This window comes from Bufo bufo, chromosome 3 (genome assembly GCF_905171765.1).
Source record: "Bufo bufo chromosome 3, aBufBuf1.1, whole genome shotgun sequence".
Classification (NCBI taxonomy): domain Eukaryota; kingdom Metazoa; phylum Chordata; class Amphibia; order Anura; family Bufonidae; genus Bufo; species Bufo bufo.
Window position 1 is genome coordinate 488,989,233 of NC_053391.1, and position 27,600 is coordinate 489,016,832.

The 27,600-nt window shown below is 44.9% G+C and overlaps 1 protein-coding gene across 2 annotated transcripts in view; it reads left to right on the forward strand.

Moving 5' to 3' along the window:
* Window positions 1–27,600, forward strand: part of UGGT2 (UDP-glucose glycoprotein glucosyltransferase 2) — a 499,843-nt gene that overhangs the window by 259,337 nt on the left and 212,906 nt on the right. For both annotated transcript variants that reach the window (XM_040425306.1, XM_040425307.1), the window contains exon 24: window positions 26,136–26,234. In XM_040425306.1, the coding sequence (XP_040281240.1) occupies window positions 26,136–26,234 (99 nt within the window). The remainder of the gene's footprint in view (window positions 1–26,135; window positions 26,235–27,600) is intronic.

Consider the following 27,600-nt stretch of genomic DNA (forward strand, 5'->3'; position numbering starts at 1 on the left):
CGCAAAACGCATACGGACGTCTGAATGGAACCTTACAGGGGAGTGATCAATGACTGTGGTGATCACCCCATATAGACTCCCTGATCACCCCCCTGTCATTGATCAACCCCCTGTAAAGCTCCATTCAGACGTCCGCATGATTTTTACGGATCCACTGATAGATGGATCGGATCCGCAAAACGCATACGGACGTCTGAATGGAACCTTACAGGGGAGTGATCAATGACTGTGGTGAACACCCCATATAGACTCCCTGATCACCCCCCTGTCATTGATTACCCCCCTGTCATTGATCACCCCCCTGTAAAGCTCCATTCAGATGTCCGCATGATTTTTACGGATCCACTGATAGATGGATCGGATCCGCAAAACGCACACGGACGTCTGAATGGAGCCTTACAGGGGCGTGATCAATGACTGTGGTGATCACCCCATATAGACTCCTTGATCACCCCCCTGTCATTGATCACCCCCCTGTCATTGATCACCCCTCTGTAAGGCTCCATTCAGACATTTTTTTGGCCCAAGTTAGCGGAATTTTTTTTTTTTTCTTACAAAGTCTCATATTCCACTAACTTGTGTCAAAAAATTAAATCTCACATGAACTCACCATACCCCTCACGGAATCCAAATGCGTAAAATTTTTTAGACATTTATATTCCAGACTTCTTCTCACGCTTTAGGGCCCCTAAAATGCCAGGGCAGTATAAATACCCCACATGTGACCCCATTTCGGAAAGAAGACACCCCCAGGTATTCCGTGAGGGGCATATTGAGTCCATGAAAGATTGAAATTTTTGTCCCAAGTTAGCGGAAAGGGAGACTTTGTGAGAAAAAAATAAATAAAATCAATTTCCGCTAACTTGTGCCAAAAAAAAAAAATTTCTATGAACTCGCCATGCCCCTCATTGAATACCTTGGGGTGTCTTCTTTCCAAAATGGGGTCACATGTGGGGTATTTATACTGCCCTGGCATTCTAGGGGCCCTAAAGCGTGAGAAGAAGTCTGGGATCCAAATGTCTAAAAATGCCCTCATAAAAGGAATGTGGGCCCCTTTGCGCATTTAGGCTGCAAAAAAGTGTCACACATCTGGTATCGCCGTACTCAGGAGAAGTTGGGGAATGTGTTTTGGGGTGTCATTTTACATATACCCATGCTGGGTGAGAGAAATATCTTGGCAAAAGACAACTTTTCCCATTTTTTTATACAAAGTTGGCATTTGACCAAGATATTTATCTCACCCAGCATGGGTATATGTAAAATGACACCCCAAAACACATTCCCCAACTTCTCCCGAGTACGGAGATACCACATGTGTGACACTTTTTTGCAGCCTAGGTGGGCAAAGGGGCCCACATTCCAAAGAGCACCTTTCGGATTTCACAGGTCATTTACCTACTTACCACACATTAGGGCCCCTGGAAAATGCCAGGGCAGTATAACTACCCCACAAGTGACCCCATTTTGGAAAGAAGACACCCCAAGGTATTCCGTGAGGGGCATGGCGAGTTCCTAGAATTTTTTATTTTTTGTCACAAGTTAGTGGAAAATGATGATTTTTTTTTTTTTTTTTTTTTTTTTACAAAGTCTCATATTCCACTACCTTGTGACAAAAAATAAAAACTTCCATGAACTCACTATGCCCATCAGCGAATACATTGGGGTGTCTTCTTTCCAAAATGGGGTCACTTGTGGGGTAGTTATACTGCCCTGGCATTCTAGGGGCCCAAATGTGTGGTAAGGAGTTTGAAATCAAATTCTGTAAAAAATGACCAGTGAAATCCGAAAGGTGCTCTTTGGAATATGGGCCCCTTTGCCCACCTAGGCTGCAAAAAAGTGTCACACATCTGGTATCTCCATACTCAGGAGAAGTTGGGGAATGTGTTTTGCGGTGTCATTTTACATATACCCATGCTGGGTGAGAGAAATATCTTGGCAAAAGACAACTTTTCCCATTTTTTTTATACAAAGTTGGCATTTGACCAAGATATTTATCTCACCCAGCATGGGTATATGTAAAAAGACACCCCAAAACACATTCCTCAACTTCTCCTGAATACAGAGATACCAGATGTGTGACACTTTTTTGCAGCCTAGGTGGGCAAAGGGGCCCATATTCCAAAGAGCACCTTTCGGATTTCACTGGTCATTTTTTACAGAATTTGATTTCAAACTCCTTACCACACATTTGGGCCCCTAGAATGCCAGGGCAGTATAACTACCCCACAAGTGACCCCATTTTGGAAAGAAGAGACCCCAAGGTATTTCGTGATGGGCATAGTGAGTTCATAGAACTTTTTATTTTTTGTCACAAGTTAGTGGAATATGAGACTTTGTAAGAAAAAAAAAAAAATCATCATTTTCCGCTAACTTGTGACAAAAAATAAAAAGTTCTATGAACTCACTATGCCCATCAGCGAATACCTTAGGGTGTCTACTTTCCGAAATGGGGTCATTTGTGGGGTGTTTGTACTGTCTGGGCATTGTAGAACCTCAGGAAACATGACAGGTGCTCAGAAAGTCAGAGCTGCTTCAAAAAGCGGAAATTCACATTTTTGTACCATAGTTTGTAAACGCTATAACTTTTACCCAAACCATTTTTTTTTTACCCAAACATTTTTTTTTTATCAAAGACATGTAGAACAATAAATTTAGAGCAAAATTTATATATGGATCTCGTTTTTTTTGCAAAATTTTACAACTGAAAAATGTCATTTTTTTGCAAAAAAATCGTTAAATTTCGATTAATAACAAAAAAAGTAAAAATGTCAGCAGCAATGAAATACCACCAAATGAAAGCTCTATTAGTGAGAAGAAAAGGAGGTAAAATTCATTTGGGTGGTAAGTTGCATGACCGATCAATAAACGGTGAAAATAGTGTAGGTCAGAAGTGTAAAAAGTGGCCTGGTCTTTCAGGGTGTTTAAGCACTGGGGGCTGAGGTGGTTAAAGGGCTTCTGTCACCCCCAAAACACATTTTTCATTTTTGGGCTTGTTAAAATCCTTATTGAACGACTATTCCCTATATAGGGCTCTTACCTTTGTCTGTGGCTTTGTTTCATAAAATATCGATCACCACCAGCAAGTAGGGCGTCTACTTGCTGGTAGCCGCCGCAAAAAAAACCCTCTCCTCCTGTTGATTGACAGGGTGTCACGGATGGTGTACAGGAAACAAGACAATACCATATAAACAATGTCTCTCTGGATCCACAACTAAGGAACAAAGGGAGACCCCTGCAATAGACCTGCCGCTCTCCCTCACTGCTCAGCCTATGCGAACACCCCAAAGGTGGATGGCCGCATATCCACGTTCCTCGGCTATCTATTACCTGAAGACCCTACAATAGTGAAGGGACACGACCACCGGCTCCCTACACTGACACGGAGGGAGTCAGGGTCACCTGGATCCAGAAAAAACAAAATCATAAATACATAAACAGCACTTATCTTGCAGACGACTGAGGACTGGGAACTGGGAGCAGCATGCACACACACTCCAGGAAGTTGTATCAGCCGCACACTACTGCATTATGGGGAGGAACTTAAAGGGTAGCAATCAGTCCAACTGCATGACAGCTGAGATAGACTAACGAGATGAGAAACTAAACCAAAACAAAGAAATTCAAGGAGGAGGATCTGAGAAGCTCCTGTGAGCGCTTCTCAGCTGTCTGGCTGTGACACAGGGCCAGCCCAAAAATGAAAAATGTGTTTTGGCGGTGACAGAAGCCCTTTAACTCTCTTGGGCATGGAGCTCACTAGAGCTTCACAGGTTGCCACTGGAATTCTTCCACTCCTCCATGACGACATCACTGAGCTGGTGGATGTTAGAGACCTTGCGTTCCTCCACCTTCTGTTTGAGGATGCCCCATAACATAACATAGTAACATAGTACATAAGGCCGAAAAAAGACATTTGTCCATCCAGTTCGGCCTGTCATCCTACAAGTTGATCCAGAGGAAGGCAAAAAAACCCTGTGAGGTAGAAGCCAATTTTCCTCACTTTAGGGGAATAAAAAATTCCTTCCCGACTCCAATCAGGCAATCAGAATAACTCCCTGGATCAACGACCCCTCTCTAGTAGCTATAGCCTGTAATATTATTACACTCCAGAAATACATCCAGGCCCCTCTTGAATTCCTTTATTGTACTCACCATCACCACCTCCTCAGGCAGAGAGTTCCATAGTCTCACTGCTCTTACCGTAAAGAACCCTTTTCTATGTTTGTGTACAAACCTTCTTTCCTCCAAACGCAGAGGATGTCCCCTCGTCACAGTCACAGTCCTGGGGATAAATAGATGATGGGATAGATCTCTGTACTGCCCCCTGATATATTTATACATAGTAATTAGATCTCCCCTCAGTCGTCTTTTTTCTAACGTGAATAACCCTAATTTTGATAATCTTTCCGGATACTGTAGTTGCCCCATTCCAGTTATTACTTTAGTTGCCCTCCTCTGGACCCTCTCCAGCTCTGCTATGTCTGCCTTGTTTACAGGAGCCCAGAACTGTACACAGTACTCCATGTGTGGTCTGACCAGTGATTTGTAAAGTAGTAGGAATATGTTCTCATCACGGGCATCTTTGCCCCTTTTGATGCAACCCATTATCTTATTGGCCTTGGCAGCCGCTGCCTGACACTGTTTTTTGCAGCTTAGTTTGCTGTTTATTAAAATTCCTAGATCCTTTTCCATGTCAGTGTTACCGAGTGTTTTACCATTTAGTATGTACGGGTGACTTGCATTATTCCTTCCCATGTGCATAACTTTACATTTCTCAGTGTTAAACCTCATCTGCCACTTATCTGCCCAAGCCTCCAATCTATCCAGATCCCTCTGTAGTAGTATACTGTCCTCTTCAGTGTTAATTACTTTACACAGTTTAGTGTCATCTGCGAAAATTGATATTTTACTATGCAAGCCTTCTACAAGATCATTAATAAATATATTGAAGAGAATAGGGCCCAATACTGACCCCTGAGGTACTCCACTAGTGACAGTGACCCAATCTGAGTATGTACCGTTAATAACCACCCTCTGTTTTCTATCATTGAGCCAGTTACTTACCCACTTACAGACGTTTTCTCCGAGTCCGAGCATTCTCATTTTATATACTAACCTTTTATGAGGTACAGTGTCAAATGCTTTGGAGAAGTCCAGATACACGACATCCATTGATTCGCCGCTGTCAAGTCTAGTACTTACCTCCTCATAGAAACTGATTAAATTAGTTTGACATGACCGATCCCTCACGAAGCCATGCTGATATGGCGTTATTTGCTTATTTCCCATAAGATGCTCTAACATAGCATCTCTCAGAAAACCTTCAAACAGTTTACCCACAACAGATGTTAAACTTACCGGCCTATAGTTTCCAGGCTCTGTTTTTGAACCCTTTTTGAATATTGGCACCACATTTGCCATGCGCCAATCCTGTGGGACATTCCCTGTCAGTACAGAGTCCGCAAATATCAGAAATAAGGGTCTGGCTATGACATTACTTAATTCTCTTAGGATACGGGGGTGTATGCCATCCGGTCCTGGCGATTTGTCTATTTTGATTTTTTTAAGTCGCTGTTGTACTTCTTCCTGGGTCAGACAGGACACTTTTAATGGCGAATTTATTTCAGCATTCAGCATTTCATCTGACAGTTTATTTTCCTCAGTGAATACATTGGAGAAAAAAATATTTAACAGCTTTGCTTTCTCCTCGTCGCTCTCTGCGACTCCCCCCTCATTACTCTTTAAAGGGCCGACACCTTCAGATTTATACTTTTTAACATTTATATAATTGAAGAACATTTTAGGGTTAGTTTTACTCTGTTTGGCAATTAATCTCTCGGTCTCTAATTTGGCCGCTTTTATTTGTTTTTTACATGTTCTGTTTTTTTCCTTATAGTTTTTCAGTGCTTCCGTGCTACCCTCCTGTTTTAGGGTTTTATATGCTTTCTTTTTGTCATTTATTGCTTTCTTTACAGTTCTGTTTATCCACATTGGTTTCTTTTTGTTCCTTAACCTTTTATTCCCATACGGTATGTACCTCTCACAATGAGATTTTAGGATGTTTTTAAAGATATCCCATTTTTTGGCTGTATTTTTATTTTTGAGGACTTTGTCCCAGTTAGTTAGGCCTATGGCCTCTCTTAGTTGGCTAAATTTAGCTTTTTTGAAGTTTGGTATTTTTGTTTCTCCCTGTAGAAACGCTCTTTTGAATGATAATTGGAAGGTTATTACTTTATGGTCACTATTTCCCAGGTGTCCCCCAACCTGCACGTCTGTTGTTCTGTCAGGTCTATTGGTTAATATTAAGTCCAGTATGGCCGTCCCTCTAGTCGGGTCCTGAACCAGTTGGGAGAGATAATGGTCTTTGGTTATTGCCAAGAATCTGTTTCCTTTATGAGATATACAAGTTTCAGTTTCCCAGTCTATATCTGGGTAGTTGAAGTCCCCCATAATAACCACCTCATTATGATTTGCCGCCTTGTCTATCTCGTTTAGTAGTAGATTTTCTGTGGACTCTGGTATATTAGGTGGTTTATAGTAGACTCCTATTAGTAATTTATTGTTGTTTTTAGCTCCATGTATCTCTACCCACAGTGACTCCACATGTTCATGTCCCTCACTTATATCTTCACGGAGTGTGGGCTTTAGACAAGATTTTACATAAAGGCAGACCCCTCCACCTCTCCGGTTTTGACGATCCTTTCTGAACAGACTGTAACCTTGTACATTAACTGCCCAGTCATAGCTATCATCCAGCCATGTCTCAGTTATTCCCACTATGTCATAGTCCTCCTCACACATCACTAATTCCAGTTCACCAGTTTTATTAGTCAGACTTCTGGCATTAGTATACATACATATGAGAGGTTTATGTATATTTTTTACCCTACACCTTTCCTTCTGAACTGTTCTTGTCCCTCCTTCCATTTCTCCCCCAGTCCCACTACCTTGCCCCCGGTCTCTATCTGCACTATCTTCCCCTTCTATAGTGTAATTACCCTCCCCCCCAGTCCCTAGTTTAAACACTCCTCCAACCTTCTAGCCATCTTCTTCCCCAACACAGCTGCTCCTTCCCCATTGAGGTGCAGCCCGTCCCTACGATAGAGGCTGTAGCCGACAGCGAAGTCGGCCCAGTTCTCCAGGAACCCAAACCCCTCCATCCTACACCAGTTCTTGAGCCACTTGTTAATTTCCCTAATCTCCCGCTGCCTTTCTTGTGTGGCCCGTGGTACCGGTAGTATTTCGGAAAATACTACCTTTGAGGTCCTTCCCCTAAGCTTTTGCCCTAAATCCCTGAAATCATTTTTAAGGACTCTCCACCTACCCCTAACTTTGTCATTGGTTCCGATATGGACCATGACCGCTGGATCTTCTCCAGCCCCTCCCAGTAATCTGTCAACCCGATCCGCGATATGTCGAACTCTAGCGCCAGGAAGACAGCACACTGTTCGGCGATCACGGTCTTTGTGACAGATTTCCCTATCTGTTCCCCTAATAATTGAGTCTCCCACTACCAGCACCTGTCTGGCCTGCCCTGCTCTCCTGGTCCCCTGCTTACCGGAGCTGACATTCCCCTGACTGGCAGAGGAAGTGTCCGGCTGCGGCAGTGCCGTCCCTGGACTGACATCCCCCTCATCTGCCAAACGTGCAAACTTGTTGGGGTGTGTCAGATCAGGGCTAGCCTCCCTGGCACTCTTCCCTCTACCCCGCTTTCTAAATGTTACCCAGCTAGCTACCTCACTTTCCTCAGCCTCCTCTCTGTCACCCTCTCCCTCATCTACCCCAAAGAGTGCTTGCTCGGTGAGAAGCAAACTTTTTTGCAAATTGTCAATGCCTCTCAGTGTTGCAACTTGCCCATTTAGAGACTCGATTAGCGATTCCAAACGGGTAATTTGCTCACATCTTGAACAAAGAAATTCACCCTGGAACGGCTGTTCCAGGACTGCATACATCATGCATTCCAGGACTGCATACATCATAGATACTCAATAATGTTTAGGTCTGGAGACATGCTTGGCCAATCCAGCATCTTTACCCTCAGTTTCTTTAGCAAGGCAGTGGTAGTCTTGGAGGTGTGTTTGGGGTCATAATCATCTTGGAATACTGCCCTGCAGCCCAGTTTCTGAAGGGAGGGGGATCATGCTCTGCTTCATTATGTTACATTATATATTGGCATTCATAGTTCCCTCAATGAACTGTAGCTCCCTAATATCTAGCAGCACTCATACAGCCCCAAACCATGACACTCCCTCCACCATGCTTGACTGTAGTCAAGACACACTTGTCTATGTACTCCTCACCTGGTTGCCGCCACACATGCTTGACACCATCTGAACCAAATAGGTTTATCTTGGTCTCATCAGTCCACAGGACGTGGTTCCGGTAATCCATGTCCTTAGTCTGTTCGTCTTCAGAAAACGGTTTGCGGGCTTTTTTGTGCACCTCTGGATATGACGTCAAGCACATGCACTCAACTTCTTTGGCCGACCTTGGCGAGGCCTGTTCTGAGTGGAACCTGTCTGGTTAACCACTGTATGGTCTTGGCCTCCTTGCTGCAGCTCAGTTTCAGGGTGTTGGCAATCTTCTTATAGCCACCCTAGGCCATCTTTATGTAGAGCAACAATTCTTTTTTTTCAGATCCTCAGAGAGTTCTTTGACATGGAGTGCTATGTTGAACTTCCAGTGACCAGTATGAGAGAGTGTGAGAGTAATAACCCCAAATTTAATACACCTGAGAACTTGTAACACTAACGAGTCACATGACACTAGGGAGGGAAAATGGCCAAATGGGCTCAATGTGGCCATTTTCACTTAGAGGTGTACACACTTTTTTTGCCAGCAGTTTAGATATTAATGGCTGTGTGTTGAGTTATTTCGAGGGCACACTAAATTTACACTGCTATACAAGCTGTACACTGACTGCTTTACATTGTATCAAAGTGTCATATTTTTTAGTGTTGTCCCATGAAAAGATATAATAAAATATTTTCAAAAATTTGAGGGATGTAGTCACTTTTGTCAGATACTGTACCTGCAGTAATCCAAATAAATCAAGGGTACTCACATTTGGTGTATATTGTGCCCTAAGCATTTTACAGTAACAAAGTTAAAGGGTTTCTATCACTTCCTATGACATAATTAGCTGTCAGACACTAGCGATCTGCTAGTGTCTGCTCTGGCCAACCATCCTACTATAATCACTTGTGGGGCAGCGGTTTTGCTAAAAAACTAACTTTTATAAATATGCTAATGAGCCTCTAGGTGCTATGTGGGCGTTATTAGCACCTAGAGGCTCCGTCTACCTTCATACACAGCGGCCGCCCAGCGCGTCCCTCCAGCCCGCCCATGTCCTCCTCCGTGTGACGCAGCGGACAAATTCTCGCGCATGCGCCGTGCGCGGCTGTATTCGGCGCATTTGAGATGTCTGAGCTCGGAGCGGTCAGACATTCAATGCGCATGCGCCGAATACAGCCGCGCATGCGCATTGAATGTCTGACCGCTCCGAGCTCAGACATCTCAAATGCGCCGAATACAGCCGCGCACGGCGCATGCGCGAGAATTCGTCTGCTGCGTCACACGGAGGAGGACATGGGCGGGCTGGAGGGACGCGCTGGGCGGCCGCTGTGTATGAAGGTAGACGGAGCCTCTAGGTGCTAATGACGCCCACATAGCACCTAGAGGCTCATTAGCATATTTATAAAAGTTAGTTTTTTAGCAAAACCGCTGCCCCTCGAGTGATTATAGTAGGATGGTTGGCCAGAGCAGACACTAGCAGATCGCTAGTGTCTGACAGCTAATTATGTCATACGAAGTGATAGAAACCCTTTAAACAAATCACATCCACATAGTGCTTCAAAAAAATCAGTCACTTATATTACCCTTCAATGCGAGGTTCAAATCTACAGCATGTCAACTTATCCTGTGGATTTGCGTAGGGTAAAATCTATGGCAAATCCAGACCAAATCTGTACGCTAACACCGCCTGTGTTAATTTACCCTAATCCAGACTACCAACTATTCTGGATTTTAAAGGGTTTTTCTGGTAATTAGCTATTGATGGCTTGCCCTCAGGGTAGTTCATTGGGATTAAATTTGCTGAGATCAAACACCCGACACCTCTGCTCATCAGTTGTTTCGGGCAGTCATTAGTGCCAGAAACAGAAGGTTCCCTCCACTGTGTATTAGCTATGCTGGGGTACTGCAGCTCATCTCCCATTTACGTGAATGGGAGCCGAGCTGCAGTACGCCAGCACCAGAAACTACATATTGGACTGAGCCTTCCATATACTATATAGTTTCTGGCATTGGCAGCTGATTGGTGGGGGTACTAGGTGTCGGATCCCCTGTGATCTGAAATTGATGCCCTATAGTGTATGTTTATGAGCTATGTTAAATAGAAGTGTACAGTCTATAAGGTACAAGAGGCTAGGTTATGGCTGTTGAGCCCCTTATATGTGGTGTTCTTCTGTCTTGTGTTTCAGTATGTAAATTTGCATGCATCATACTGTTCTACAGTTTTGCATTTAAGCAAATTCTCATTTTTTGTTCATTGTGTACTTATCATTTAGCTGCCAGTATTGCACATTAGACAACTACCAATAGAGAAGAACTCTGCACTCATTCAATCACACAATTCAATTAGCATTTTTCTTTAATAGTCATACAATCCACTCCTCAATATGTTGTGACAATTTGGTCCACCTATGGCAGGCATTTTTTTCAAACATGGATTGCCTTGGACAGTTGAGTGACAAGTAGAATCATGGCAGCAGATTTGTGAACTTAGTTGGTCATTTATGACCAAATATATGCCCATTTTTGGCGTTTGGCGCAGATTTTGTTGCAAAGGTTATTTGCAGCAAAATGTGTGACTTATCCCATTTTCAGTCACATAAGCCAGTTCTAAAAAAGGGGGGGCGTGACTTGGACGGGGAAGAGGGTAGACCCATCTCATTTATCATTTTCGGCGCCAGTTTTTGGCATTGAGCATTATCTAAATCTGCACCAGCAAGGGAGCTGGCTTAGATTTAAGGCTGTTGCACGCCGGCAGTGGATGCGCCTAAGTTATGTAGAGGCCGACGTTCTTTTGCTATTCTGAGGCTCTGTTCCCAAGTTATGATACTTAAAGGGTTTATGCCATGATTGATGTAAAAAATAAAGATTAGACATCATATAGCACATGGCAATCTCTTTCTAACAAGAACCAGCTCTGTACCTAACATGGATCCAGAGATCTCCCCATTCATTGCTGTGCTAGGTTTATATCAAGCTGTCAGCGCAAGGGGAGTGTCTTTTCCACCGCCGCTAAGGGGGCGTGTCTCAGCTCTCCTTATCACAGCTCAGGCAGTAGTTGAAGGATGAAACGGAGCATGTGCAGCCTTCTCAGTGAGCAGGACAAAGAAATAAGAAAAAAACAAACAGCAGGTGGCGCTATACAGATACATTTTATTGAATAACTCAGTGGCTATACTACATTTTTCATTAAAAAAGTATATATATATATATATATATATATATATGCAATTAAAAAAGTATTCAGATCGAGGTGCTGGTTTGAAAACTGTAGAATATTTTTCATGGACAACCTTTTTAATATGCAAATTATGCCATACCGCTTTGATTGACAGGGCCATGCAGTATTAAAGCAGTGATGGAGAGGCTGGACACAAATGAGTGGATATTGGGTGCAACAAGAGCAATGGTTACTCCCTCATTGCACCAAAGGCCTAATTTGATTATTAAGAAAAAATATCCTAATTCGGGAACCGACTATGGGTACTAAATCACAGTTACAGTATGTATCTATGCAGGCAGTTTGATAGGGAGATCACTGATATCACTGTCCGTACCTCAAATCAATTTATGTTGCAATTTTTTTTTATTTCTTTAAAGGAACACTTTCATCATTTTTTTATCACATACCAACAACCTTTATGTAAATATTGTATAATTTTTTTTAATATATTTTTTTTATGGTATTCTGGACATAATCCTTTGAAGTCACTCCATGTCTTCTACTGCACTCTGATTCCCGTCCTGTCTTTTAACTTCCTCAGTGTTTGGACCTTTAGCATGGCAAGCAGCGTTACTTCACTTTCTTAAGCAAACCATCACTGCAACCAGAGATGCTCCTTGAGTTTTTGATTAGTGTCATACACTACACTAATCATTGCAGTGCTGTTATTTGGGCATATTAATCTAGGTCTATCAAGAGAATAATAGAGTAGTCATACTTTTTTCCCAATTCTACATGTACTATCTTAAAGGGGTATTCCCATCACAGACAATGGGGGCATATTGCTAGGAGGTGGGACCCATACCTTCAACGAGAACTGAGCGGAGAGAGTTGTGGCTGGAGGCAGGGCCGGTTCTAGGTGAAATGGGGCCCTGGGGCGAAAAACAATAAGGGGCCCCCCCATGACACTTGATGACTTTTACAGAAGAAACTGTATATTTTGGGGCACAGTGTAGCGGTATACTGTATATTGTGGGGCACAGTGTAGCGGTATACTGTATATTGTGGGGCACAGTGTAGGCTATATGTGTATAACATAAACATAATTCATATGAAAACTTACAGTTACTTGGCTTGGCCCTTGGGGATCTCGGACGCCACTTCCACACTGGCCCGGGGGCTCGGCGGAGCTGATGTTGCGTTTTATCCTAATGAGAAAGATTTCATAATAAGAATTTGGAGAAGGGGCAGAGGGATAGCAGAGCAGGGAGAGGCTGGTGCTGCTACTAGGGGGTCATACCATGGGGGAGTAATAAAGCCCACCATAATGCCCCCCAAGTAGAAATAATTCTCCTTATAATGTGACAGTGCAAAAAATACCCCCTTGTAATGCCCCCAGTTGAGCTAATGTCCCCATAGTGCTCCCATAATGTGCCAGTATAAAATACCCCTATATAGTGACCCCAGTAAATGCCCCCATAGTGCTCCTCTCCACCCTAGTGCCCCCATAATGTACCAGTATAAAATGCCCGATATATAGTGCGCCAGTAAATGCCCTCAGTGTCCCTCATAATTTGTAAGCATAAAATACCCCTTCTCAGTGCCCCCGTAGATGACCCCATAGTAGTCCTCTCCCCCCTTCCCCATAGTACCCACCACAATGTGTCCCAGTATAAAATGCCCCTATACAGAGCCCCCATATAAAATAACCGTTCTTTGTGGCCTCAGTAGATGCCCCTATAGTGCCCCCAATAATGTGCCAGTAAGAAGTGCCCCCATAGATGTCCCCCAATAATGTGCCAGTAAAATGTGCCCTCATAGATGCCCCCCAATCATGTGCCAGTAGCCTGAGCCCCCCATCAACATGTGCCAGTAGCCATAGGCGCCCCCCCTATCATGTGCTAGTAGCCATAGGGCCCCCCGCTATCATTTGCCAGTAGCCACCAGTATTGTACAGAAAAAAAAAGAAGAAAAAAAACACTTATACTTACCTCCTTGGCAGCGATGCGATGCAGGCCTTTTCCGGCCTGTGTCCCGCCCTGTGTACGGCTCAGGGCTCAGGCGGCGCAATGACTTCATCGCGCCGCCTGCCGGCCTCTGATAGGCTGCCGGTCTAGCGCCTGCAGTCTATCAGAGGAAGGGAAAGGGACACACCTCTCCCTCCCCTGCCGCACAGCCATCTGTATCGCTGTCCTGAGGACTGCAATACAGATGACTGGAGATGAGCACTTCCATAATGGAAGCACTTATCTCCGTGTGACTGTCCTGCCTAAAGTTAGTTGCGGGCCGGCGCGGGGGGCCCCTAAGGACTCGGGGGCCCGGGGGCAATTGCCCCTCTTGCCTCTATGGAAGCGCCGGCCCTGGCTGGAGGACCCTGGGTTTCCTGGGGTTCGGCCACCATCTAGCGCCAGGGGCCGGCTATTTTCGGCGGCCCCATAGAAATGAATGGAGGGCGGCTGTGCATGCGCAGTGCACCCTCCACTACTTTCCCTGCTCCGTTCTCCGTGTAAGTGCGGGGTCCCGCACCTATCAGACAGTGGAGGCATATCCTAGCGATGGCAAAACCCCTTTAAGGCTTACTCTTCAGATAAAATATTCACCTCACAGCGGCAGTAAACTGACAATCAATTGTCTATCTATATAGGAGGCCTTATCATCTGTTCTGACTGCTACGGAAGGACATTTATCTGGGATCTCCACCTATCAAATTATATTACAAAAATATATACTTTTTCATACTACAATGATTAAGCTCTTTAAAAAGTTACAATTGCCTCAGGCCTAGTTTTATGATGGGCATGGAGTATACTAGTGAATCCACAAAAAAGCCCCTAAAGAAGTTTGGGGCATACAATCCTCTTGCCTACCTATTGAATTACTCAGCTAGGCTGATTAAAGGTCTTCTCTGTGAATCAGCATTGCCAAGGCGTTTAGAGCCGTTCTGAGGTCCTCTCCATTATGTTAGCAGCACAGCAGTCCAGACTGTGTATTTCAGCACAGCTCTGAGCGCTTACAGTGGAGTAGGGGGGCAGTTGGAGAATTAAAATGTATATATTCACGTTACTACAGAAAATAGTCTAAGATCATGGTGACAGATTTCCTTTGTCTTGTCTGCCTTAAGAAAGGTGCACATCTACCGATTAGTATATTTAGAAATGTTAGTTGTGACATGTACCAATACAGAAAGAGCACATTGTTGTTATTATTATTAAAGATTGGGTTGTTTTTTTATGCTTCAACCATAGCTTTTGAGATAGTACAGTTTTACAGTATTTTTAAAGTGTCTTTATCATTTTAAATCCTTTCGCCCGAACACTGGTGTTCTTTCTATATTTTGTAAATGGCATCTTTGTTATAATAGGGAGGAAAGTAAGAGACTGATTAAAAAGACAGCAACAATTCCAAGGGTCTCTCAAAAATAATAGTGAACAGTTCCAATTAGCGTGCCTAAAAATGCTAGAATTGTTGTAAGGCATGTAAATGCTTCAACAAAGTCATTATATATGGAGAATGCCAACTAAAATTGTCAAGAAGCCGTAACAAGAAAGCTGCAGATGAGATTTTGCAAATTAGAGGGATTGAATGAGCCCTGAGACAGTCTACGCGAGAACAAAAATAGAAAGTACTATATGTACCAGAGCTTCTGCTCAGTGTTGAAGTGTTCATGAAAGAGAATTTCTAAGTATAGAGGCACTCAATATAACAAGATGAGCAGTTTAAAGGGAGTCTGTCACCTCCATATGGCCATATACAGTGCTTATATTGCCCTATAGCACACCTATACATGAATGTAATGGTACCTTTGTCTTTACACTTGCAGCAGGTGGAAAAACTTACTTTGTTTGATATGCAAATGAGCAGTCGCAAGTGCCCAGGGGCGGCGTTCACTGTGTTGGTGCCCAGGCTGCTCTGCCTTTTTTCATTGTTCCCCCGCCCCAGCCTCTGCATATGCCCGCCCTCCTATTCCCTTGCATCATCCTTCGGTCCGGCCGAGATCCCGCGACTCCGGGCCAGGGCATGCGCACTGCGATGCCCATTGTTGGCACGGCATCGTTTTAACTACTGGCGGGCATATGCAGAGGCTGGGGAACAATGAAAAAAGGCAGAGCAAGGGGCGTGGTCTACCGGCATGGAGTGAGGACGTGTGGTGTGGAGCTCCCTTGCCATCCTGTTTGTTATCCTGACTTACTTACCTCTCCTGGCCTGCTGAGGACACGATCGAGGTGCTGGACCTGACAGGAACCTCTGGTGAAGAGCGGAGGGTGTCTGGTGAGGGCCCGATGCGCTAGAAGCTGAGAGGCGATCGGCGGGAGGCCTGTGTGTGGAACAGAGCGGCCATCTTGTGACAGGACGGAGCGCGCCGGCAGTCAATGTGACACAGAAGTCCCCGGATAGCAGCCGCGTGGTGCGCTTGGTGGAGGCAGTGGAGGACCAGTGCCGCGCAGAGTAGGTCTGTCTAAACGGCCATCCTGCTCTCCGGTAAGCGTGGCAAGTGCGCAGGAACGGGGCTCCCGGCGGTGGGTCTAAGTGGGAGTGAAGCAGTGGCTCTGCCGTGCAGGAGAAGTGGCGGGCACCCTGCAGGGCAGCTGGATAAACAATAGAGACGGGCCCCTATAATATTCTGAGGGGCTGTGCAGGCTCCAGAAATAGAACTTCATACCAGCGCCGTGCATTAGGTGGCTCAGAGATCCCCACAGGGACATAGGCCAGCCAATAATCCACCAGAGGCCTTGGCTTAAAGGGCTCCTTACACCTATTGACCCTATCCACATGCTCATTGTGTAAGGATTCTCCCTGGACCTTCCTCCTGGCTAAGGACTGTGTGCAGTTATATATAAGAACAGATTTACTCCTATAAATACTTATGGGCCGCAAAAATGCGTCTTCAGCAGGTCTTACTCCAGTGAAGGAGTTAGTAGATAACACGAGCCAGACTGACATGGAGGCAGAGCAGGGTACGTCTGCAGGCCCTGAGGCACATGCTGATAAGATCATGTCAGCCATTGCAGCGTGTCAGGCAGTCCTGACCACAAAGATTGACCATTTACAGAGTGATATCAACTGATGCGTCATGCAGTGGCGTAGCGTGTGTTGCCAGCACCCGGGGCGAACCTAGTATGGCGCCCCCTAACTTTTGTGCATGCGCCTTTTTATAGAATGACGCCCCACAGGCATACCAAGACCAATATTACCACTATAAGAGGCCGCCAGAACTCCACCACCGCCGCCATTATAGTCAATGGGGATGGATCGTCAGTCCGGGGGCACATGTAAATCACCGGCAGGATCCGACAGCCTGCCCTGCCGCTAATGAGAAATTAGCCTAAAACTTGGTCAGCGACTGCAAAGATACTTGTCTGGACATGAGGTGAAGTGAAGACTGAAGAGGAAGCTGATAGCCAAACAGCAGGTATGCAGTGAAGTGCCATGAGAGCCAGGCAGGCCAAGCAGGTGGCAGTCAGGGTGCTGGTGAAGGGTGACCAGAGACAGTACTGACTCTAGAATGCCATCTTCTGCCCATCTATGCTGTCCATACCAGCCCAGCCCCAGCGTAGGCCTGGTACAGAGATGGGCAGATGGCATCCCAGAGGCAGTATTGTCTCAGTGCCCCTCTACAGTTATCCTGCCACATCAGAACCATGAATGCCAAACTGCCATGCCACCAATTTGGCCTGGCAGAGATCTGGCACTTCACTCATTGATTTATTACCATTATTATTGCATGCTCAGTCTGGCTCAGACAGTGGTGCACACTGTAAACCCACCATCTGAGCCACCATCCCCCCACACACAGACTCAGGGACAGGGAGGGAGGTCATCATTGTGACATGACATGGCCACCCAACTTAATCACTACTAGTGCCACTATTTAATTTCCACTAACTCAGCCTCGGCGTGGGGCAGCAGCTGCCTGGCTCCCTTTCTACCTCTGCTCACTGTAGTAGTCAGTCTGGACTCTTCTAGGGCGGCTCACTGGCTCAGGGCTCACTCAGACTCAGCCTCAGGGCCTGGTCAATCTGACTCAACAGTTCTCTGGAGTCTGTCTGACACAGTGCACAATGCTGTCCTCTGTCTTCTGCCGCAGCGCCGCCTCCTGCTCCTGGCAATCTTCTGCTGGCTCTGGCTCCCGCGCTCCGCACTGTGTTTCCTGCCTGGAAAGTGGGCGGAGCCGGAGGGAGCCAGGCCAGCCTAATGATTGCCACTAGGAGCAGGAGGCGGCGCCGACCATGTATGTTAATAGTGTTAACAGTTAACTAACCAACCAGTGCGCCTGCCGCGACGGCACAAACGAATCATCAGGGCCGGGCGGGCGCACTAAACAGCTGCTCTCTGCCTCCTCAGACTCTGGCTGTTGCGCAGGACCCGGCACTCGTCTCCGGCAGAGAGAGCCGCGTCCTGCAAAAACGTACTATTATAAACTTTCAGCCGGCGCCGGAGCGCCCCCCTGCAGTTTGGCGCCCGGGGCAACGGCCCCCCTGGCCCCCCCCCCACGCTACGCCCCTGGCGTCATGACATGGACAAAATGAGAGATCGTACCAAAGAAGTAGAACGTCGCCTCGGCGATGTGGAGGATTCTGCAAATGTCACCTCCGCAGCCACTAGAACCTTACAACAACAAGTTAAAATCCTAATGGCGCGTGTGGAGGACGCAGATAATCGCAATAGGAGGAATTATGTCAGGATCTTGGGCCTGCCTGAACGGGTGGAGGGGTCTAATTCGGAGGAGTATGCTGAGCAGCTGATTCGTACTGTGTTGGCTCCCATTGAACTGTCATCCAGTTTTGTGGTTGAAAGAGCCCACAGAATTCCTACGAGGCCTCTACCCCCCCAGTGCTGCCCCGCGACCTTTCATAATGCGGATATTAAATTACAGAGACCGGGACGCTATCCTGGCGGCCGCCAGACGCAAGAAGGATGTCCAGGTGGAAAATGCGAAGTTATCCTTTTATCTGGATTTTACAACAGAAGTACAGAAGCAACGTCGCCAGTTTACTTCCATCAGAGCACGTCTCCGGGAGCACAGGATTAAATATATCATGATCTATCCGGTCAAACTGAGGATCCAAGAGGGAGAAAGATCCAAGTTTTTCCAAACTCCAGAGGAGGCGGCTGAGTGGATTGACAAACAGCATCCGCGATGATGATGATGTATGACGCCCTCGGTGGGCCACTGATTTAACAGTCCTGGCTGGTTGAGGACGTTTCCTCGTTCTTTTTGTAGTTGCACCTGTTAGCGTAACTGGCAGGACTGTTTTTAACATTATGATATACATTATCCTTATTGACAAGGGTTAAGCTCTACTTAGAGTTAGATAGTTCATTTTCGTATTGAATACTACTGATGGACTCAAGTTCTATGCTGGGTCATGTTCTAGCTAGATAGACTGTATTCTTTTAGTCTATAAAGCACACGTTTCTGGTTAGGGTATTGAAGCTTAGACAGGTTGGTGATGTCTGGGCAGGGTGGGCACGGGTTGGGAAGTTCTACTGGGGTTGATGTGATGTGAGCTACAAACCGGATTCCAAAAAAGTTGGGACACCAAACAAATTGTGAATAAAAACTGAATGCAATGATGTGGAGAGGGTAAATGTCAATATTTTATTTGTAATAGAACGTAGATGACAGATCAAACGTTTAATCCGAGTAAATGTATCATTTTAAAGGAAAAATACGTTGATTCAAAATTTCACGGTGTCAACAAATCCCAAAAAAGTTGGGACAAGTAGCAATAAGAGGCTGGAAAAAGTAAATTTGAGCATAACGAAGAGCTGGAAGACCAATTAACACTAATTAGGTCAATTGGCAACATGATTGGGTATAAAAAGAGCTTCTCAGAGTGGCAGTGTCTCTCAGAAGCCAAGATGGGTAGAGGATCAAGAATTCCCACAATGTTGCGCAGAAAGATAGTGGAGCAATATCAGAAAGGTGTTACCCAGCGAAAAATTGCAAAGACTTTGCATCTATCATCATCAACTGTGCATAACATCATCCGAAGATTCAGAGAATCTGGAACAATCTCTGTGCGTAAGGGTCAAGGCCGTAAAACCATACTGGATGCCCGTGATCTCCGGGCCCTTAAACGACACTGCACCACAAACAGGAATGCTACTGTAAAGGAAATCACAGAATGGGCTCAGGAATACTTCCAGAAACCATTGTCAGTGAACACAATCCACCGTGCCATCCGCCGTTGCCAGCTGAAACTCTACAGTGCAAAGAAGAAGCCATTTCTAAGCAAGATTCACAAGCTCAGGCGTTTTCACTGGGCCAGGGATCATTTAAAATGGAGTGTGGCAAAATAGAAGACTGTTCTGTGGTCAGACGAGTCACGATTCAAAGTTCTTTTTGGAAATCTGGGACGCCATGTCATCCGGACCAAAGAGGACAAGGACAACCCAAGTTGTTATCAACGCTCAGTTCAGAAGCCTGCATCTCTGATGGTATGGGGTTGCATGAGTGCGTGTGGCATGGGCAGCTTGAATGTCTGGAAAGGCACCATCAATGCAGAAAAATATATTCAGGTTCTAGAACAACATATGCTCCCATCCAGACGTCATCTCTTTCAGGGAAGACCCTGCATTTTTCAACAAGATAATGCCAGACCACATTCTGCATCAATCACAACATCATGGCTGCGTAGGAGAAGGATCCGGGTACTGAAATGGCCAGTCTGCAGTCCAGATCTTTCACCTATAGAGAACATTTGGCGCATCATAAAGAGGAAGGTGCAACAAAGAAGGCCCAAGACGATTGAACAGTTAGAGGCCTGTATTAGACAAGAATGGGAGAGCATTCCTATTTCTAAACTTGAGAAACTGGTCTCCTCGGTCCCCAGACGTCTGTTGAGTGTTGTAAGAAGAAGGGGAGATGCCACACAGTGGTGAAAATGGCCTTGTCCCAACTTTCTGGGGATTTGTTGACACCATGAAATTCTGATTCCACATATTTTTCCCTTTAAAACGGTACATTTTCTCAGTTTAAACTTTTGTTCCGTGATTTATGTTCTATTCTGAATAAAATATTAGAAGTTGGCACCTCCACATCATTGCATTCAGTTTTTATTCACGATTTGTATAGTGTCCCAACTTTTTTGGAATCCGGTTTGTACTTTAGAGACAAGTTGGAATGTGTGTGTGTGTGTGTGTGTGTGAATGGGGCAGTGACGCTGAAGGATCTGGAGGAGTAGGGGATATATCTCTTAAGCAACAATGGCCTTATGTAAGCTAATTTCCTGGAATGTCCGGGGACTTAATGACAAAGTTAAAAGAGCGCTAGTGTTTAATTACATTAAGAAGTATAACCCCGATGTTCTTATTTTTCAGGAAACTCACCTCCGGGGTCAAAAAGTGTTGGCGGTTAAAAGACCATGGGTGGGATATGTTTATCATGCAACCTATTCTAATTACGCTAGAGGAGTTTCACTACTGGTCAGTAAGACTCTTCCGTTTCAGCTGATGTCCGTGCATATTGATCCGGCAGGAAAATATGTATTGTTGCAGGCTAACATTAGAGGTTGTGACGTCTTAATATTAGGTATTTATATATCCCCACCATTTGAGAGGGAAGTGGTTGACCAAATCATGGCCAGAGTAGTTGTTTTGCCTGCAGCTCCCTTGTTCATATTGGGTGATTTTAATGCCACACTAGATAGCAATCTTGATAGACTTAGGCCTTCTCCCAGGCACAACCCCGCTTTACTATATTGGGCGCAAGCACATTACTTGACGGAAATATGGAGGAACTTTATATCTTGATACAAAGCAATACTCCTGTCACTCGACCTCTGTCAATGCATTGTCCCGTATAGATCTGGCTTTCACAAATCAGGAGGGGCTTTTATGGGTGAAGGCTGCAGAGTATCTGCCGAGGGGTATCTCAGATCATGCCCCCTTGCAGATAATTCTTACATTGCCAAGCAGAAGGCCGCGTTCTATTTGGCGGTTAAATCCAAAGTGGCTAGACGTCCTTCCTGTGGGAGTGGCGTGCAGGGAGGCTATTTCATCATATTGGGAAGTTAACGAGGGCTCCTCCAATCCACTGGTGGTATGGGACGCAAGCAAGGCTGTTTTGAGAGGGGTATTAATAGCGGCGATGGCAACGCACAGGACTGAACTACTTTCTTTGCGGGTGAAATTAGAGGGGAAATTAGATGTTGCAGAAAAAGGGGATAAGAGTGGGAGAACTTTGGCATACCTGGCCAAAACAGAAGTCCCACTAACAGTAGTACAAGCTATTAGGGATGGGCAGGGTGTACTTTTTACTGCACCAGAGGAAATATATGACCAATTTGCTAGTTACTACGTCTCATTATATTCCTCTAAAACTACTAAAACCACAGAGGAGGTAGTACTTTTTCTGGATACTATCCCAGTAACGGAGCTAGCGCATTCAGAAAAGCAGTTATTAGATGGCCCCATAGTCCCACAGGAAATCCAACATGCCATATTATCTATGGCAAAAGGAAAAACTCCTGGTCCGGATGGGTTCCCTGTGGAGTGGTACAATTTCCAGATTGAGAAAGTGAGTCAGAGGCTCAGCAAATTATTTATGTATGCTCTGGAGGGTGGGGCCCTGCCAACATCGTTCCATGAAGCTACTATAGTGGTCATACACAAAGCAGGGAAGCCTCCGGATCAGTGTGGCTCATATAGGCCCATATCATTGATAAATTCGGACGCTAAGCTGTTGGCTAAGGTGTTGGCTAGTAGATTGGCGTCAGTCATTTCATCGATAGTAGGCATGGATCAATCCTGGTTCATGCCCGGGAAAAAGACGGACATAAACCTGAGGCGCCTTTTCACAAACTTACAAATCACACATGATAATGCTGGCAGCAGGGCGATTGCTTCATTGGATAACGAGAAGGCGTTCGATTCGGTGGAGTGGGGATTTATGTGGGAAGTCCTAAAGAAAATGGGGGTTCCTAAGAATTTCCTCCAGTAATTGCACTTGCTATATTTGCAACCGACGGCTAGGGTAAGAGTCAATGGATTGTCATTTGCGCTGAAAAGGGGCACCAGACAGGGGTGTCCTTTGTCACCCCTTCTGTTTGCTTTAGTAATGGAACCGCTATCGGTGTATATAGCAGGTAGCAGTAGAATACAAGGATGGGACATTGCAGGTATATCTGAAAAGATCTCGCTTTATGCAGATGATATGCTGATATACTTAGGAGATGTTGGACATTCTTTGGAAGCTTTACTAGAAATAGTGGATTTATATGGAACTTTTTCAGGGCTACGGGTCAATTGGGCCAAATCGGCGTTATATTTAGTTGATGAGCTTTCCCCTCAGAGTGTATCACCCTTGTCGTCACTTCAGGTGGTGAGTAACTTCACCTAGCTGGGGATAGTAATACATAAAGATGTCACCCAGTTCATAGACTTAAACATAAACCCGGTAGTGAAATATGTTTTGCAAAAACTGAAAGCTTGGGCCGCGCTACCACTGTCATTGATAGGACGCATCAATATTTTTAAAATGATCATTCTCCCCAAGCTACTGTACATATATAGAGCAACCCCTCTAACTTTACAGAAATCTCAGACTTTAGATCGCCTGCTAACGCCCTTTTTGTGGAACAACTCAGTTCCCCGCATAGCTAGGGACACTTTGAAAGCTACTACTGAGAGAGGTGGACTGGCACTTCCAGACATGTACCTATACTACATTGCGACGCAACAAAATTATGCTGCTTGGTGGATAAAGGCAGACCCTTATAACCCGGCGGTGGTATTGGAGGCGGCTCTCATGGGGTCGTATGAAGCTATCATGAACTTAGTGTATAGAGCAGGGAAGTACCCGGTTAAACATTTTACTACATTGATGGCGGGGGTGATTAATGCATGGAATACTTTTGCGGGGGTGAGGGGGGATGGAAAGGAAAGCAATATATTGTCCCCAGTGATGCCCTTGTGGGGAAATCCCAAACTGGTGGAACTAACTTCTCTGCTTGATTTTTAATTCTGGCCGCGGAAGGGCGTCAAATTCCTGACTCAAGTGTATGAAGACGGGTTTTTTAAAACCTTTTCAACCTTGCAAACAGAATATAACCTGCCACAAGCATCTCTTTTTAGATTTTTCCAACTGAGACATGCTTGCGAATCCCAGTTTGGGGCTGGTCCTTTGAGGATGGAATATAATGCAGTGGAGAAAATTGCCAGACGGGCAAACCATACTAAAATGGTGTCGTCCTTTTATGCTTTCCTTCTATCCTCCCGGCCTTCACCGATGACAAGGGCTTTTCTTAAGTGGAGGGCTGATATTCCCGCATTGGAAGATTGTCATGAGAAGGAGCTGTCGGCCTCTTTGGAGGGGGACGGTGATTTGTGCACGGGATCAGCTGATTCAGACGAAATGGTTGCACAGAGTCTACTATACCCCGGTGAGATTGGTACACATGCATAAACTTGCTTCAGATACGTGTACAAGGTGTGATAATGGCAGGGGGACCCTAATGCACATGGTATGGGAGTGTCCGGTTATTGCAGAATTCTGGATGCAGGTACCTGACTATCTGGATGCTCGTCTTGGACTCCCGGCAGTTGTGGCACCTGAAGTTAGTCTGCTAGGTCTTGTTAACGATATTATTCCAACTAAACATACCAAAATCCTTTATAGGTTGCTGATGTTTTATGCGAAAAAGTCAATTCTGCTAAACTGGAAGCCCCCCAAAAAACCAACATTGTCTCATTGGATCCAGCTTATCAATGCCACATTATCAGTATACAAGTTAACATACGAAGCTAGGGGCGTACCGGAAATATTTGGGAAAATCTGGGATATTTGGCTGAGTGCAAACTGGGGCTGGAGATTTTTTTATTTTTTTTTTATATAAGATGTCCAGGTCACTGCCAGTATGAATGTGTGTGTGGATGGTGACAGGTCTTAATGGAACAATTCGGCTTCATGACAATGATGCTGTTCTATGACTGATGTGAATTACATTATAATCTTTGCATTTGTAGACATATTTGTTTATATGTAATCCTATTATTTTGCCTGTCAATTGAATGTGATGTTCAAGGTTGTACCTTGTTGAGGGGGGTTGTTCCCCTATTTAAAGTTTTTTTTTTTAATTTTATGAAATTCGAAAAATAAAGCCTGGGCACCAACACAGTGAACGCCGCCCCTGGGCACTTGCGAGTGCTCATTTGCATATCATTCAAAGTTCGTTTTTCCAGCTTCTGCAAGTGTAAAGACAAAGGTACCATAAGATTCATGTATAGGTGTGCTATAGGACAATGTAAGCGCTGTATATGGCCATATGGAGGTGACAGACTCCCTTTAAAGTCTCTAACTTTTCCCAAGACTTTTGATATGTCATACAGACATATCAAATGTTTAGATGAGTGGGGAGACCCCCACAGATCCCTTGAACAAGAGGAGATAATTGGGCGCATATTGCGTTGTCTTTCCTCTTTGCACGAGACGGACTCCAAAGAAATCTATAGGACCGTCTCGATTCTGTCTTCAGCCGTGAGGAAAGAGTGCGCTATATGCAATCGCTTCTTTCACTTTGTTCCAGGGATCGGTGGGGCTCTTTGCGCTCAGATCTCCACCAATCTAAAGTTTTGTCTCTTTTAGAAAAGTAAGTGACCCTTTAACAAATGCTGTGAAAGATGGAGTAACATATTTAAACACATTTGATAAATGTAACACAAATTACAGTAACGCAGAATGAAGCAAAATTTACTTAAAAAATTCCCCTCCTGATAACTCTCCCCCACAGTCTTATAATCTTACAGCTCCAAAAGCAACCTTTTATTCCACAGAATTCTGTGGGAGATTTTTCAAACTAGTGTAAAGTAGAACTGGCTTAGTTGCCCATAGCAACCAATCATATTCCACCTTTCATTTTTCACAGCTCCTCCTTTGGAAAATGAAAGGTGGAATCTGACAGATCTACTTTACACTAGTTTGATAAATCTCCTCCGCTGTCCCTATACTGTAGACTCATGCTACCTATACAGTGGGGGCATATTCCACATTCCAATCTCCATACAGTTTTCTCGGGAAGAATAGTGGTGACGGCACAGTAATAACATCAGCGGGGTGGTGTGTCAAATGTAGAAAAAAAATACATACTGTAGGAGATCTCCCTATGCCAGTATTCTGGTGGAATTGAGTTGCAAAACCTGACATTTGAGACTTTTAAATGCCACTGCGACTAAAGTAGTGTTTCTATGCCATCCTCGTAACTTTCTGAGAAGGGTCATGGTGTGGGCAGGAGCAGCACATGTCTAATGCCATAGATTTCACTGTAGGTGCACTTACTGCCAGAGGATGCAAATAACTTATGACGCACTTAGGCACATCTCACTATAAATTAAGCGTATTCTCCAGCAGCACCGTAGATGTCAAGTGTGCTACGCTAGTCTTGATAAATCTTTCCATGGACTGCACATCCACATCTTATACACTGGTCCAAGCAAAGTGTATATAAATTAACATGCAGCACTGCTTGGTTGCATATATGGCCACAGCGCAGAACCCAAGGGGGGGGGGACAACCCAACAGCACCCCCTGCTGTCAGGCTAATCCCCCTTGGCTCTGGTCCACTGCATGCCACAGGCACAGCATTAAAGAAGGATTATAAAAATCGGATGTAAGGTGGGTTGTTATACAAGTAAAATTGCAGGCTGGGATTTAATGCAACTTCCTTTTTTTTATATTTTGAAGTACTTCCAGTGATTTTGTTATGAAGGTGGATTCCCTTCTCTCGTCTATGCCCAAGGGAGAGTCAAGACAAGATCTGAAGTTTGTGAAACAGAAACACAGGTACATACCTGATTTTACCAACCTTTTGTATGTGTACATGGCATAAAAGCTACCAATATCCTTCAGGTGGTATACTATTGAACCAGAAGGATATTACTTGACGAGAGACCCTCTCTTGTTTGTATACCCTGGCTTCTGTGCTTATTTAGGCTGGGTAAACTTCACGTTTTTGTCACACATTTAACGTAAACAAAAAACTTATATGTTTGCCTCAGACAGATGCCAAACTGTGGCACCCGTCACCATAGTCCTGCATAAAAGGCTACATGCACACAACCGTTCCGTTTTTTGCGGTCCGCAAACCGCGGATCTGCAAAAAACGGAAGCCGCCCGTGTGCCTTCCTTAATTTGCGGAATGGGCGGCCCATTGTAGAAATGCCTATTCTTGTCCGCAAAACGGACAAGAATAGGACATGCTATTTTTTTTTGGGCGGGGCCACGGAATGGAGCAAAGGATGTGGACAGCACACGGATTTCTGTCTGCATCTTTTGCGGCCCCATTGAAGTGAATGGGTCTGCACCTGAGCCGCAAAAACTGCGGCTCGGATGTGGACCCGAACTACGGTCGTAGGCATGAGGCCAAACTCTGACATCACAGTTTGGCATCTGTCTGAGGCAATCCGTTAACATATACGTTAAACGCGTGACAAAAACGTGATGTGAACCCAGCCTTATTGACACATTTTTATTACTACTTTATTTATGTCTATTGTAAATTAGATATAGGGAACTTAAGAGGAGATTTATCATCTCCCTGTGCCTAGACACCATTGCAACAAAATATTTTGGCAAGTGATGTTTTTACGCCGTCCTTGGAGCTTTTCCAAAAGCAGGGCATGGTGAGGATGTGGCCAGTGGCCGCGACAAATTGATCTTCCTTTTTACCAGTTTTCTGAGGCAAATGAAGAAAGAAATCAACAGCAACTTGTGTTAAGGCACTTGCTTTGGCAGAGGATGTGACTAATTTATGACGAGGTGTGCGTCTCATCATATATTAGGTGCGGCCTCTGGCAGTGCAGGGACTATCAGGACCTGTGCAGAACGTGCCAGTCTTGATAAATCTCCCCCTTAAAATGTACCCAAGCCGTCCCGGAAAATGTATTAAAATCTATTCTACGTGTGAAGGAAATAATATTGGTAACATACTTAAATTCATTATTATTATTATTTTTTTTTTTTTTACTTTTCCTACTGAAATGCTTTATACTGGTGTTCGGATTCCCCTGCAGCTACACTGAGCACTGGACAGGCCAGAGCATCACTGCTTCTGCCTGTACCAGAGCTGCTCTCCTAAAGCCCCGCATAGATGGAGTGATGTGCAATAGAGCTCCTGTCCCGCCCTCACTACGCTTAGTATGCTAATAAC